Genomic DNA, 13199 nt, shown 5'->3' with positions numbered 1-13199 from the left:
CAGATGTGATCGGCTCCACCCACCATAAGAGGAACAAGCTCAATGGAAATTTACTGAATCTGAGATGAAACCAGATGTTATGTTATATTCCTGTGAAATAACAGAGAACAGTCATTCTTACATGAGAATGAATGATGACTTGATTTTTACCTTTATATATGCAAAGTCTGCTTGAAATTGTAAATGGACTGTATTAATATAGCACTTTCACAGACCTGTAGACCACCAAAGCGCTTTACATATTGCCTCTCATATTGCCGACGGCAGTGTCAGCCATGCAAGGCGCCATCCAGCTCGTCAGGAGCAGCTGTTAGCTGATATTATACTGATTAAGGCCCAAAAAAAAGCCTTGAAAAGGAGAAGGCCCTATTGTTTGTCTTAATTAGGAAAATTATTATTTTACTACCTTTTGGGCACTTTTGGGGCCCTTAACGTGCTAAAAAACTCTTGAAAATTTGCTCACGGGTCAGAACCCGCTGCCATCAGGGTCAAGATGAAGATGGTAGCCGGGCCTGGCAGGGGGGGGACTCGACAGTGAAAAATTGCGAGGGCATTTTTGATATCTCAAACAGTTTGGCTGTGGCGAGGAAATGAAATTATGGCGAGAAACGTGAAACAGTTATAACTTCAGCATACATTAACTGATCTTGATGAAACTGATCTTGGGCCGATCACATGGATGTGACTATTGTGAGTCAAAGTTATAGCGCCACCAACTGGCAGCTTTGAAATAACCCTCTTATTTTTAGCCGTTTGCTTCAAACTTTATAGGGCGGTTTCCCGGACAGGGTTTAAATTAAGCCTGGAGTAGGCCTTAATCTAGAGTAGTTAATCGTGTCTTAAAAAATGAAGAGTTCAGATGCAAAAGCCTCTAAATGCCATTTGAAATTTTCTTCTTTAATGATGATTTTTGTCAAACTTGCATATTTAAGTTCAGTAATTTCACTTAAATAACAATTAATAGGTAATTATCATTGCCATTTAAGTGAAATTACTGAACTTAAATATACAAGTTTGATAAAAATCATCATTAAAGAAGAAAATTTCAAATGGCATTTCGAGGCTTTTGCATCTGAACTCTTCAAATGGCCTTTTGTAACACAGATTAAATACAGATTAGTTACACTTGGACTATGCGTCCACACACATTCAAACTTTAACACACTTATTTGCCTTTCGTGCCTAAAAGGATGTAGACATTTCTACCAATACATTTAAATTATTTTTGACATTTAGAAATGAAAATTTACATGACTTTTAGGCGAAGTTTCATTTTCAAATGTTAAAAAATTACAGCATATCTTAACTAATTAAATGACAAGCATTTACTTTTAACACTAACGCCACTCAGCAATAAAACATGTCATTAAAATTCTAACAAAAAGAAGAATGGCTCACCATGCAAATGAAAGAAATTAAATGAAAACCCGCTAGAATCGACGTCATGACATGACTCCACTAACCAATAACACGAGATGTGGGCGGGACGAGACATGCAGCCCCGCCCCGATCTGCAGGCAAGAATTACATTGCTTATTCTGTCCAGATACGGATGATGTCATCGTTCTATTTTCTTATTGGTTAAAACATCCGCTATTTTCTTTTTTACAGTTTATGCTGTTTTCTGTTGTTAACAGGCTACGATACAAGGCACTTCAATCATCATGACCTCGAGTGTCTCGACGAAGTTCTTTGCTCTGCTTTGTGTTTTCCTTCTTTTTTGGACTTTGCCTTCAATTCAAGCAGGTAACGTTAAAAGATTTAAAGTTTATCAGAGTCGAAAGTGAAAGTAACGAGTACGCGTCGTGATTTAAATCGTATTTGCAAAGACTGAAAAAAGTTGGGTTGCACGCTATAGGCCTATGCAATTAAAAAGTTTATATATTTAAAGTATATAGCCTAATATAGCCTAAATGTGCGAGTTTTCGGCAACTAAACTATCCACTATAACTTGACTGATATTAATAATAGATTGATATTAGAGATTACAGATAAAGATTTGACAAGATTATGTTTTAGCAGCATCAAATGAATGCATAAAAAAACAAGATATGTATGGAAAATATGACAAGTCAACCCTAAAAATAGAGTTTCCTTGTGATTAACCAGTATCTTGAGATTCAGATTTGGGATTTTGACTAACGTTTTCCTCAGAAAATTACAGGTCTGGCTTTATTATCATATAGAATATAAGATTAATTATATATATTATGTTGTATCTGTTGCTGAAATGTTTTTAGATCGGGTTTAATATGCTTCACCCAACATGATGCACACCACTTTTATCACATTTACACTGAAGTGAACAGTAATTTCCACCATGCTCTTCATTGTAGAGAAACACTCTCTGTATTACATTTACACTGGTTTATCCAAACCTGTGGATCTGCCGGGCATCTATGAATTCACTGCTATGGGTCTGCTAGACGACAGACAGATCGACTATTACAATAGTGAAGAAAAGAGAAAGATTCCCACACAGCGCTGGATGAGAGAGAAAATGCAGGAGGATTACTGGGAAAAAGGCACTCAGTCGAGAAAGAGCAAAGAACAGTGGTTTAACGTCAATATCAAGATTCTGATGGAGCGCATGAGGCATAATCAATCAGGTGAGGAACATTAATACCGTTAAACAAACTTAAACATACTAGTTATTATTATTGTTATCATCTTACAAACATTTTGATTCTTCATGTTTCAGATCTTCATGTTCTTCAGTGGAGACACGGTTGTGAAGTTGAGCAGCAGGGAAGTCGAGTGAAGTTTCTCAAAGGTGTTTCTGAGTACGGCTACGATGGAGAAAACTTCCTGTTTTTTGATGATAGAGAGTCTCAATGGGTCGCCCCAGTTGACGCAGCTCTACCAACCAAGAGAAAATGGGACAATGTGCCGATCCTAAACCAATACACCAAAGGTTACCTGGAGAAAGAGTGTGTGGACTGGCTCAACAAATTCAGAGAATATGGAGACGAGGAGCTCAGAAAAAGCTGTGAGTAAATGTGTTTGGATTTGTTTGATCAGCAGCTGATGATGAATAAGATTGATGAACAGATTTCTGTGTTTTCAGCTCCTCCAGATGTTCATATGTTTGAAAGGAAGAATACCAATGACGAAACCAAGCTGAAGCTGACCTGTCTGGCCACCGGCTTCTACCCCAAAGACTTGATGATGATCATTAGGAAATATCGCATGTCTCTGCCTGATGATGAGATTGAATCCTCAGGAGTCAGACCAAACCATGATGGATCCTATCAGCTGAGGAAGAGTGTGGAGATCAAGAAGGAGGAAAGAGATGAATATGATTGTCTTGTGTCCCACAAGAGCATCAAAGAACCAATTAGGGGAAAGTGGGGTAAGATGAGCCAGTGGGTAAATTGGCCCACCTCATGTATCTTGGCAACCGTACACTTTTACTGTCATGTGACCATGTAGTTAATGCAGTGTGAAACACACTTGCGCATGACGTCACAGTTTTGACAAATTTGTGTTTTTTGTAATTTACATCGAGACGATCGTGGTGTCATTTTCAAACACGTTTTTATAACTTTGCGTTTCAAGTCTCACAAGTTGTAGTTGTTAAAACAGCACTTAAAATAATTGATTTAATTATGAAACATTAAATCATATGCATCATAATCATTTATTTGGATATTATTCAGAATTTAGCTTTATTTATGTGAATAATTATTATGTGGCCTGACAACATTAAACCTGTATGAAATATTATATGTGAGAAAAGTAATTCACTGCCACTACACTTAATTTATTGTGGTTTTCCAGGACAAGCTACAGAATCACTGAGTGCCGGCGCTGCTAATGCTGAAGGACCTTCACTTAAGAAAGAACCTGATGGTATGTTTGAGCTGTTGCTTTGTCATTTACAGGGAAATTTTCAAACAGATTCATACTGCAGTGCTGGAGATGGACTTTGAATTTTCACTTTTTCTCCAACAGGACGAGAGTGTGTTGGTGAAACAGCAGACGCCAGTGCGACTGTTGCTCTGGAGAAAGTCCTAACTGGTAACTATGTTTTAATTCAATAACAGTGCTGTCACTCATATCTGTTTCTCCAAAGGCTCTAGAGTAACACAGGAGAAATTCATTTACATTCAGGGCTTCTTACTGGAGTGGCTTGTTTATTGTAAACATACAGTTATTAAATGTACTTATTCAGGGAATATTGAATGGTCTGTCATAATGTTGATGTTTTAAAGGTATTAAAGGGGGGATTGATTGCGATTTCACTTTTTTCATTTTAAATATTGTGTAATGTTGCTGTTGGTGCATGAACAGTATCTGCAAAGTTGCAGCGCTGAAAGTTCATTGTAAGCAGAGATATCGACTTTTAAAAATCAGGGAGTATAATTGCCTACAAAAACGACTCGATTGGGACTACAACGGGTTTTAGTCGTCACTAACACCACACATTTGCATCAACCCTCCCTCAGAATATGCAGAAAAGGGCATGCGCATATTTCTGCGGCTCGTCGACTGTGTTGTTCACCCAGCTGTCAGGTCTTCTGTGTTCGGGCTTCCCACGGACGCTGTACTTCGTCAACAATAGATACAATTTATGTTTGATATGTTCCTGAAAATGACGATGGTAATCTAGCTCTCTGTGCTGCGCATTTTACGGAAGACAGCTTCCAGAATCTCCACGAGTTCAACACCGGATTCATCAAGAAACTGTTACTAAAACATGAAGCAGATCCAATTTTAAAACCAGAGGCAGCAGTTGTTGGGCCACAACCTATAAGTAGGCTAAGACTTAACCATTTTAAATGTATTTGCATGTATAATTCCAGACGTAGCCTTGTGTTTTAGTTTGATCAAATGCCAGCACTGGCTTTATAGCCACTAGGCTACTAGTTAGGCTATTTTGTGTCTACGACAGACGCGTACAAACATTATGGACCTGAATTTTGTATAAGTACTAATGTTGTGAATGTATTTTTCATGTATATATGTTTTATGACGTCATTTTCGATTTGATCAAGAACATAATCTAATGCCAACGCTATTTGAGTATGACATTAGTAGCCAGTCAGTTGCTATTGTTGCCAGTCAGATGCTATTAGGGCTGTGAATCTTTGGGTAGACAGCGAATCGATTCGATTCACGATTCATAGGTTTTTGATTCGATTCATGAACGATTTGTGGAAAAATTCAGAACGATTCGATTCGATGCGATTCACATCCAAATTCGATGCGATTCGATTAATTCGATTCGATTCTTAATTTTTTATATGCATTATAGTATTATTTCAATGCTTCACCCAATGGGTCTTTGTCTGGGTTCGAATTAGCCTACACAGCGGCCTTCGGGGGTCAGATAGTGGGGATTTTGTCCATTGTTAATGTTAGTTCATGTTTGTTTTTAATTTTAATGAATATATTATTTAAAAAAAAAATTCAATGGCCTACAAATTAGCATTTGCAAGTAGCAAATATTTTGAAAAAGGCTTTTAAAGTATTGCATTAAATTACTACATGCACAAATTAATGGAGACGTTTTCATTAGTTTCATTTTGCGTCCTCTCAGTGCACTCGTTATCATCTTTTCACTGGATTTTGCTCGCGCTCGGTCCCATAGCTCTCATGCTTTCATAACGTTAACTACAGATTTTTGAGCAGTCCATGTTTGAGCTCGATCTCCAGCTGAGCTCTCTGTCGAGAAAGCAATAGTTTTGAGGCAAACCGCTCAAGCCATTGATAAAGCTGCCATGCCATTGCGTGGGCACTATGAAATAAAACGCTTTCATTCATTTATTACATGGACTCTCCGTACACGCAAGGTGGTCTCTCGCTCGCTTTCCCTCTCTGCCGAGTGCGTGCAGCCGTGTGAACGCGCGATACGCGGTTTGGAGCACAACCTCTGTCTCGTATGCACGCTCGCTCTAGATTCCGGGAGATTTTAACTAATTTGCGGTAATACAAGCTGATCACGACATGAGTAGCTCAACAGGTAGAAAGATAAACTCATCTTTCAGGCATTTGACCGACCGGGCTTCAGCGTGAGAAATCAGGGGTGTGTGAGCGCCTGAAACCAATCAAATGCGGACGTCGTATGACGGCCAATGCGTGAGGCAGCTTGTACCAGGAACACTTTAAGGTTGTGTTTATATATTTTAAACCACTGAATCGCTATAAAATCGTGATTAATTCGATTCTTAGCCTTTTAAAACGATTATTCACGTAAATAAACGATTCACGATTCAAAATACATGTTTCAGGATCGATGCATATGCATCGCCAGGATTTATAATCGATGCATCGAGAAAACGAGTGAATTGTTACACCCCTAGATGCTATTGTGTAAAACAAACGTGTATAAAGTTAAAAAGTGTAGCAAATTATCATTCAGAAACGTTTATTAAGAGCCGTGTGTGGTGAGGTTCTGCTTGACTCTCTTCATCGCGGCTTTCTGGGTCTGATTCTGCCTGAAACTGATACTGCAGTTCGACACATATTTACATCTGGACCGGAGCTCATGACATGCACGTTTCGCCTGTAAAGGTAATGGGCGTTAACCTTCCGGACAACGTGAGTGACGGTTTAGCCAATCACAACACACCGGCCCAAACTAACCAATCTGAGCCCACTGCCTGTTTCTGAGGGAATGTTTTCATAGACTCAGGAAGTCAACCACTCGTTCAGGAGAGCGCGGCTGACAATAAAGGTGAAGTTTATGAAAAATTAGACTTTTTAAAAAAGTAAAACCACGAATACATGTTATATTGCACCCCATAAACACAATCATGCAGAGAAACCCCCCCCCCCCCCCCTTTAAAGCACACTAGACTGTGCACAGTTTAGGATTTCAATTTCTGCCCTGATTTAGTCGTGCTTCACCACTTCTGCCAGATACAAATGACATAATAAAGACTAGATGTTACCTGTCTTGAGTGGGTTTTATGGGCCTGCAGTGCTTCGAGACCAACCTTTTCCACGCTGGTGGATTCTTGGTGGTCTTGTTTCATGCTTCTTGTTCCACATCTCTCCACTCTGTAGCTGTAGATGATTTCCACCATACTCTCCAAGCTTCTTTCCACATCTCCTTTCAGCCCTTCTAGAAGACGGAGAAGGTCTGAATTGCTTGTTACCCACCCTTTTTGCTGGTATGATTTAGGCAAGAGGATTTGAGGCTTGTGCCCATCCATCCATCCTTTGTTCTAAAAGCTGCTTTTGAATGGTTGGCCACCAGGCTCAGGACTGTAGGTGTGTAGTACTAGTTGTAGCCTCATCCGGGGTTCTGATGCCCTGTGGACTGTGGTACTTGTCCTGCCATTGGGTTTCACTCAATTTTCCTTTCCTTTAAGGAAGTATTGACTAATGCAAGGCCCCTCGCCTAGCTCTCTCAGGCACTTCTTCCAGCCCTGATGGATCTTAAGCCCCTTCTCCGATGTTATCTTTTTCCATCCACATCTGCAGCTTTGCAGAGTGTGTCCTGCCAGCGTTGTTCATCCATCGGCTATGGTACTGATCGTTTTACTCATTGTCATTTCCATCGCGTCTTCAATTGCCGCGTTATCTGCTGGTGAGTCTTCTTGCTCACTCTTGCAGACTCAGGGGGTTTTCTACCTCTTGAAGTTTTCACAGCCATAAATGGGTGGATCCAAATCACTGTGATGGATCCTGCCAGCAGTCTTTCCAAGGCTTCACCAGATATTTCCCTGGTTGTTATCTGCCCTTTTTGCAACGGTCACTGGTTTCATCCAGATATTCAAAATACATAATAAAGACTAGATAATACAATCCCAACTGATTCAGTCCGATGCTTGTCTTGAGTGGGTTTTTATACATGATCTTAGTTGGGGGGTGTCGTTAGTGACCTCCTTTACGACACATCTTCAATTGTACACCTTGGGTTCTTTGGCCATTTACCACAATACACGCTAAACCACAGGCTGATCAGGGTGTGTGTCACAATGGGACTGACTGAGGGGACTTTCTTCTCAACCACAGGTCATGACTACTCCTTTTGGCTGCTGTGGCAAGTTCTTTGATGGTCGTCCTATTGGCCTGCCCTCTAATGCCCACTTCCTTCAAAAGCCTTGTCCTTCTAGGACCTCCATGCCCATCACTACTAGGTATGTCGACCTGTCGGCTCCACTCATCCCTTCCGCTCCACATTGGTTAGTCATTGCTCTGCCTACGCCACAGACTTCCAGTGCTTCACAAGTTCCTTGTCCTTCCTCTCATTTGACTCTGTTGGGCTCTTCCTTCTCTCCAGCTCCACCTTGATCCACAGTTATTAAGCCTCTGCTTCAGTTCTCCGGCTCCCTGGCTCCACCTCAGCTACTCATCACTCCGGCTCTGGCCTTCCCTCAGGACCTGTTTCATTGCTCAGTCCATACAGTCTTGCAGCTCCAACTGGATCTCCACTGCCAGCTCCATCTCGGTCAGTCTTATCTCTGGGTCCAGCTGCCCAACCTGCCCCATGGCTCCTCCCTCCATTGACTGCATCCTGGCCATCCTGCCTGTGTTGGCTTCTCCCACCCTCAGTTCCTCTCTGACTTCAGTCCCCTTCTGCTCTTCCCTGCTTCTTGTGTTGATCCATGTTACCTGCCCTGCTTCCCCCACCTTAACCTCTCTCACCCACTACGGTTATTCTCTTACATCATCACAAACATGCACACGGCATGATAGAAAATGAGAGTTACGTATGTAACTGCGGTTCTATGAGTTCTGGATAACCGCCAAAGGCAGTGCTTCACATTGGATACTATCTCTCATTGCAATGTATAGGTTGAGTCTAATACAAACAATGTCCCACGTGACCAGGATGACTCGGGGTGCTCCCCTATTTAACCCAGCGACTTCCTGCAGACTATCCCTACGGAATCTTCTCGCCTGACTCCGGGTGACAGAAAGCTCTGGCGGTCATCCAGAACTCATAGAACCGCAGTTACATACGTAACTATCAATCTATTTTGTTCTTACTGACCGCCAGAGGCAGTGCTTCACACTGGATGACTTATAACAACAAGGTCACGAGGAGGACCTACTCACCGTTAAGAAGAAGTTGAGGGTCCGGAGAGGACGGCTGTTCCAATATTACCAGAAGCAGCCACATTTACCCTGTAGTATCTGGCAAATGTATTTGTTGATGACCACGTAGCTGCTGCACAGATGTCACTTAGAAGGGAAAAAGTTGGTCTGATTTCCGAACAACTTCCGTGGCCCTCAGATATCCTCGGAGAGCTCTTACTGGACACAGCAGTTTGCTTCCATCTCCTTCCAGCGCACTTGACATCAGAGGATTAAACACTAACCCTAACCCTAACCCAGCTCGATAGCCTGGTTTCTAAAAAGGGCAGAAAGCCACTTGGGGAGAAATGCTGGGTTGGCCCATAACGTCACGACTGAGCCATCTGCGTTCCAACGCATACAGGATGCGCTAACTGATAAGGCGTGGAGTTCACTCACCCGCTTAGACGAAGCAATGGCTAAGAGAAACGCTGCCTTCAATGAGATCCACTTCAGATCGCTGTGCTCTAAAGGTTCAAACGGTGGCAATGTAAGAGACTTTAATACTAGGCCCAGGTCCCATAAAGAAACTCTAACGGACTGAGGTGGGCACAGTCGCCGAGCACTTCTAAGAAACTGAGTAACCAAGGCATGAGAACCCAATTGCTGACCATCTATTCGTATGTGATGAAACTGAGTAACTGAGGCATGAGAACCCAATTGCTGACCATCTATTCGTACGTGATGTGCTGAAATTGCAGCCACATAAACTCTCAGAGTAGCAGCTGCTCTATTATTTTCTAATAGTGACTGCAGAAAACAAAAAACCAGAGGAACAGGGCAGTGCTCTGGGACCACTGCTTGCTCTGAACACAACTCAGAGAAAAGCTTCTATCGAAAGGCATAAGCACTCCTGGTGGAAGGTGCTCTAGAGTTCAATATGGTGTTCTGGACCCTTTGATCGCACGCTCCAAAGAGTGGTTCCGGCCCCTCAGAGGCCACACACAGAGCTTCAGGCGGTCTGGGTTCGGGTGCCAAATATGACCCTCCAACTGCTGGAGGAGATCTTTTCTCCTGGGAAGGGTCATAGGATTCCCGTCTAGGAGTTTGTACATCACCGGAAACCACGGTCTCCCCGGGCCAGTTTGGCGCCACTAGCAGCAGCCTGTGGTGCTCCTGAAGAACCCTGTGAACAGTCACCCCGATCATCGGTATCGGGGGAAAGGCATAGAGTAACCGATCAGGCCAGGCGTGGGCTAGAGCATCTTGCCCCAGCGGACTGGATTCCTCTGCTAGAGAGAACCAAAGACGGCAGTGGCTCGTTGTTGCCGAGGCAAATAGGTCCACTTCTGCCCTGCCAAACCGCTGCCATATCATCTCCACCACCTCCGGGTTGAGCCTCCACTCCGTCGATGGAATTCTGCGGCGCGACAAGAAATCTGGAACCACGTTTGATACCCCTGGGATATGCATTGCTCTGATGCTTGCAAAGCGAGGGAAGGCCCAAGTCAGCAGTTCCTGTGATAGTTGAAGGGATTGGCTGGACCTTGTGCCCCCTTGATTAAGGCTTTGCTTTTGAAGTTGCAACCGAGTCATCCTGGTCACGTGGGACATTGTTTGTATTAGACTCGACCTATGCATTGCAACGAGAGAAAGTATCTAGTGAGAAGCACTGCCTCTGGCGGTCGGTAAGAACGATATAGAACAGAACGCAGGTCAATATATTGTCAATTTGGTGCTATTATGCACAGCAAAGTGAACAATATTTGTTTTTACTGTATGTGCATTGCATTGCATGAAGATGACTTTTTTAGGAGACTCTGATTGCACTCGCTGCCATAAATACACTGCAGGCTCATTCTCGCTCAAATCTGAGGTAAATCAGAAACATTGTCATCTCTTATATGTGTTTTACTGAAGTAAATACATCGTAATCGGCTAAAACATGTTCATGTGCAGTGCACACCCAAGTCTGTGTTGCTTTCATATTCACCTTCATAATCACATGTTCTCCTTCAGGCTGTCTTAGGTTTGGTACACAGGTGTGCTCCTGGGTTCACATGACAGCTTTCACATTAGTATTGCAACTACCAGTGTGGAAGCCCCCTAAGTCTTTTATTGTTTGATCATCTGTTTCACTTGACGATAATTTTGATAATGTGAATAAAGATTATGTCTATTTAATTTCTCTGTGAATCGGAAGTTATTGAATAGAGGACTGGGTTTTATTTTAGCGCAGCTCCTCTTCATCTCTCATATCAAACTGATGGTTGGAGGGGAGTGGTTGAGGATATATTCAACCCAGGCCGTCAAACCGAATAGCATTTCAGAGCAGACAACCTCCAGTTGACAGGGACTTTGAGCTCTGTGTTTGGTTCAGTTCAGTTGTCTGTGTTGTGTTTTGCTTTGTCGTTCTTTTCTTGTTTTTTGGCTCTAAGTTTCTTTGTTAAATAAATACAAAACTGCTGTGTTACATCCATTTGTCTTCATTTCTACAACCCAACCATGACACCTTCATAAGTGAATACTTTTTTATGCCCATTTGTTCCTCTTCATTGCAGAGAGACACTCGCTGTATTACATTTACACTGGTTTGTCCAAACGCGTGTATCTGCCGGGCATCTATGAATTCTCTGCTATGGGTCTGCTAGACGACAGCCAGATCGACTATTACAATAGTGAAGAAAAGAGAAAGATTCCCACACAGCGCTGGATGAGAGAGAAAATGCAGGAGGATTACTGGGAAAGAGGCACTCAGTCGAGAAAGAGCAAAGAACAGTGGTTTAACGTCAATATCAAGATTCTGATGGACCGCATGGGGCACAATCATTCAGGCGAGGAACATTCATACCGTTTCACAAACTTAAACATACTAGTTATTATTGTTATCATCTTACAAACATTTTGATTCTTCATGTTTCAGATCTTCATGTTTTTCAGTGGAGACATGGTTGTGAAGTTGAGGCGCGGGGAAGTGACGTGAGGTTTCTCAAAGGTGTTTCTGAGTACGGCTACGATGGAGAAAACTTCCTGTCTTTTGATGATTTAGAGTCTCAATGGGTCGCCCCAGTTGACGCAGCTCTACCAACCAAGAGAAAATGGGACAATGTGCCGATCCTAAACCAATACACCAAAGGCTACCTGGAGAAAGAGTGTGTGAACTGGCTCAACAAATTCAGAGAATATAGAGACGAGGAGCTCAGAAACGGCTGTGAGTAAATGTGTTTGGATTTGTTTGATCAGCAGCTGATTATTATTATTATTATTTATTATTATTATTATTATTATGAATAAGATTGATGAACAGATTTCTGTGTTTTCAGGTCCTCCGAAGGTTCATGTGTTTGAAAGGAAGAATACCAATGACGAAACCAAGCTGAAGCTGACCTGTCTGGCCACCGGCTTCTACCCCAAAGACGTGATGATGATCATTAGGAAATATCGCATGTCTCTGCCTGATGATGAGATTGAATCCTCAGGAGTCAGACCAAACCATGATGGATCCTATCAGCTGAGGAAGAGTGTGGAGATCAAGAAGGAGGAAAGAGATGAATATGATTGTCTTGTGTCCCACAAGAGCATCAAAGAACCAATTAGGGGAAAGTGGGGTAAGATGAGCCAGTGGGTAAATTGGCCCACCTCATGTATCTTGGCAACCGTACACTTTTATTGTCATGTGACCATGTAGTTAATGCACTGTGAAATACACTTGCGCATGACGTCACAGTTTTGACAAATTTGTGTTTTTTGTAATTTACATCGAGACGATCGTGGTGTCATTTTCAAACACTTGCACTTTGAAACCCATTTTTATAACTTTGCGTTTCCAGTCCCCCACAATGCACTGTTTGTCACAGTCATCTGTCTGCACCAGTCTGTCTCGTCATCTGCACTACACTTCCCAGGATCATTTTGTCTCTACTCCCGGACTCACTCCCTATCAGCCTGTCATCCTGTTCAGCCTGTTCCTCGTCCTGTCATCATTATTTTCACCTGTTTGCACCCCGTTTAGTCTGATTCCTCTGTGTATTTAGTTCCTCCTTATTCAGTCTGTCATTCTCGGTCGATGTTGAATGTTACCTGGTGTTACCCTGTCTGCCTGCCTGTATTTTGGATTAAATTAGTGTATTTGTGTTAATCTGGACTCCTCCTGTTCCTTCTGCCTGCACTCCTGCACTCCCACCACCACACCCCGTGACACTGTTGTGTAAATGAACAAAAAGCATAAA

At 42.4% G+C, this 13199-nt stretch overlaps 1 protein-coding gene across 1 annotated transcript in view; it reads left to right on the top strand.

Annotated features, from left to right (window-relative positions):
- Positions 1–2320: 2320 nt before the first annotated feature.
- LOC148981889 (uncharacterized) overlaps positions 2321–13199 on the top strand; it is a gene marked incomplete at its 3' end in the record, with an annotated part of 22455 nt that continues 11576 nt past the window's right edge. The window contains exons 1-8 of the mRNA XM_089127561.1: positions 2321–2609; positions 2702–2989; positions 3068–3352; positions 3781–3852; positions 3955–4020; positions 11532–11804; positions 11894–12181; positions 12294–12578. Of these exons, the coding sequence (XP_088983687.1) occupies positions 2321–2609; positions 2702–2989; positions 3068–3352; positions 3781–3852; positions 3955–4020; positions 11532–11804; positions 11894–12181; positions 12294–12578 (1846 nt within the window). The remainder of the gene's footprint in view (positions 2610–2701; positions 2990–3067; positions 3353–3780; positions 3853–3954; positions 4021–11531; positions 11805–11893; positions 12182–12293; positions 12579–13199) is intronic.

Source organism: Pimephales promelas, chromosome 3 (assembly GCF_988280905.1).
Source record: "Pimephales promelas chromosome 3, fPimPro1.hap1.1, whole genome shotgun sequence".
In the NCBI taxonomy this organism is placed as follows: domain Eukaryota; kingdom Metazoa; phylum Chordata; class Actinopteri; order Cypriniformes; family Leuciscidae; genus Pimephales; species Pimephales promelas.
This window is presented reverse-complemented; position numbering and strand designations above follow the sequence as displayed.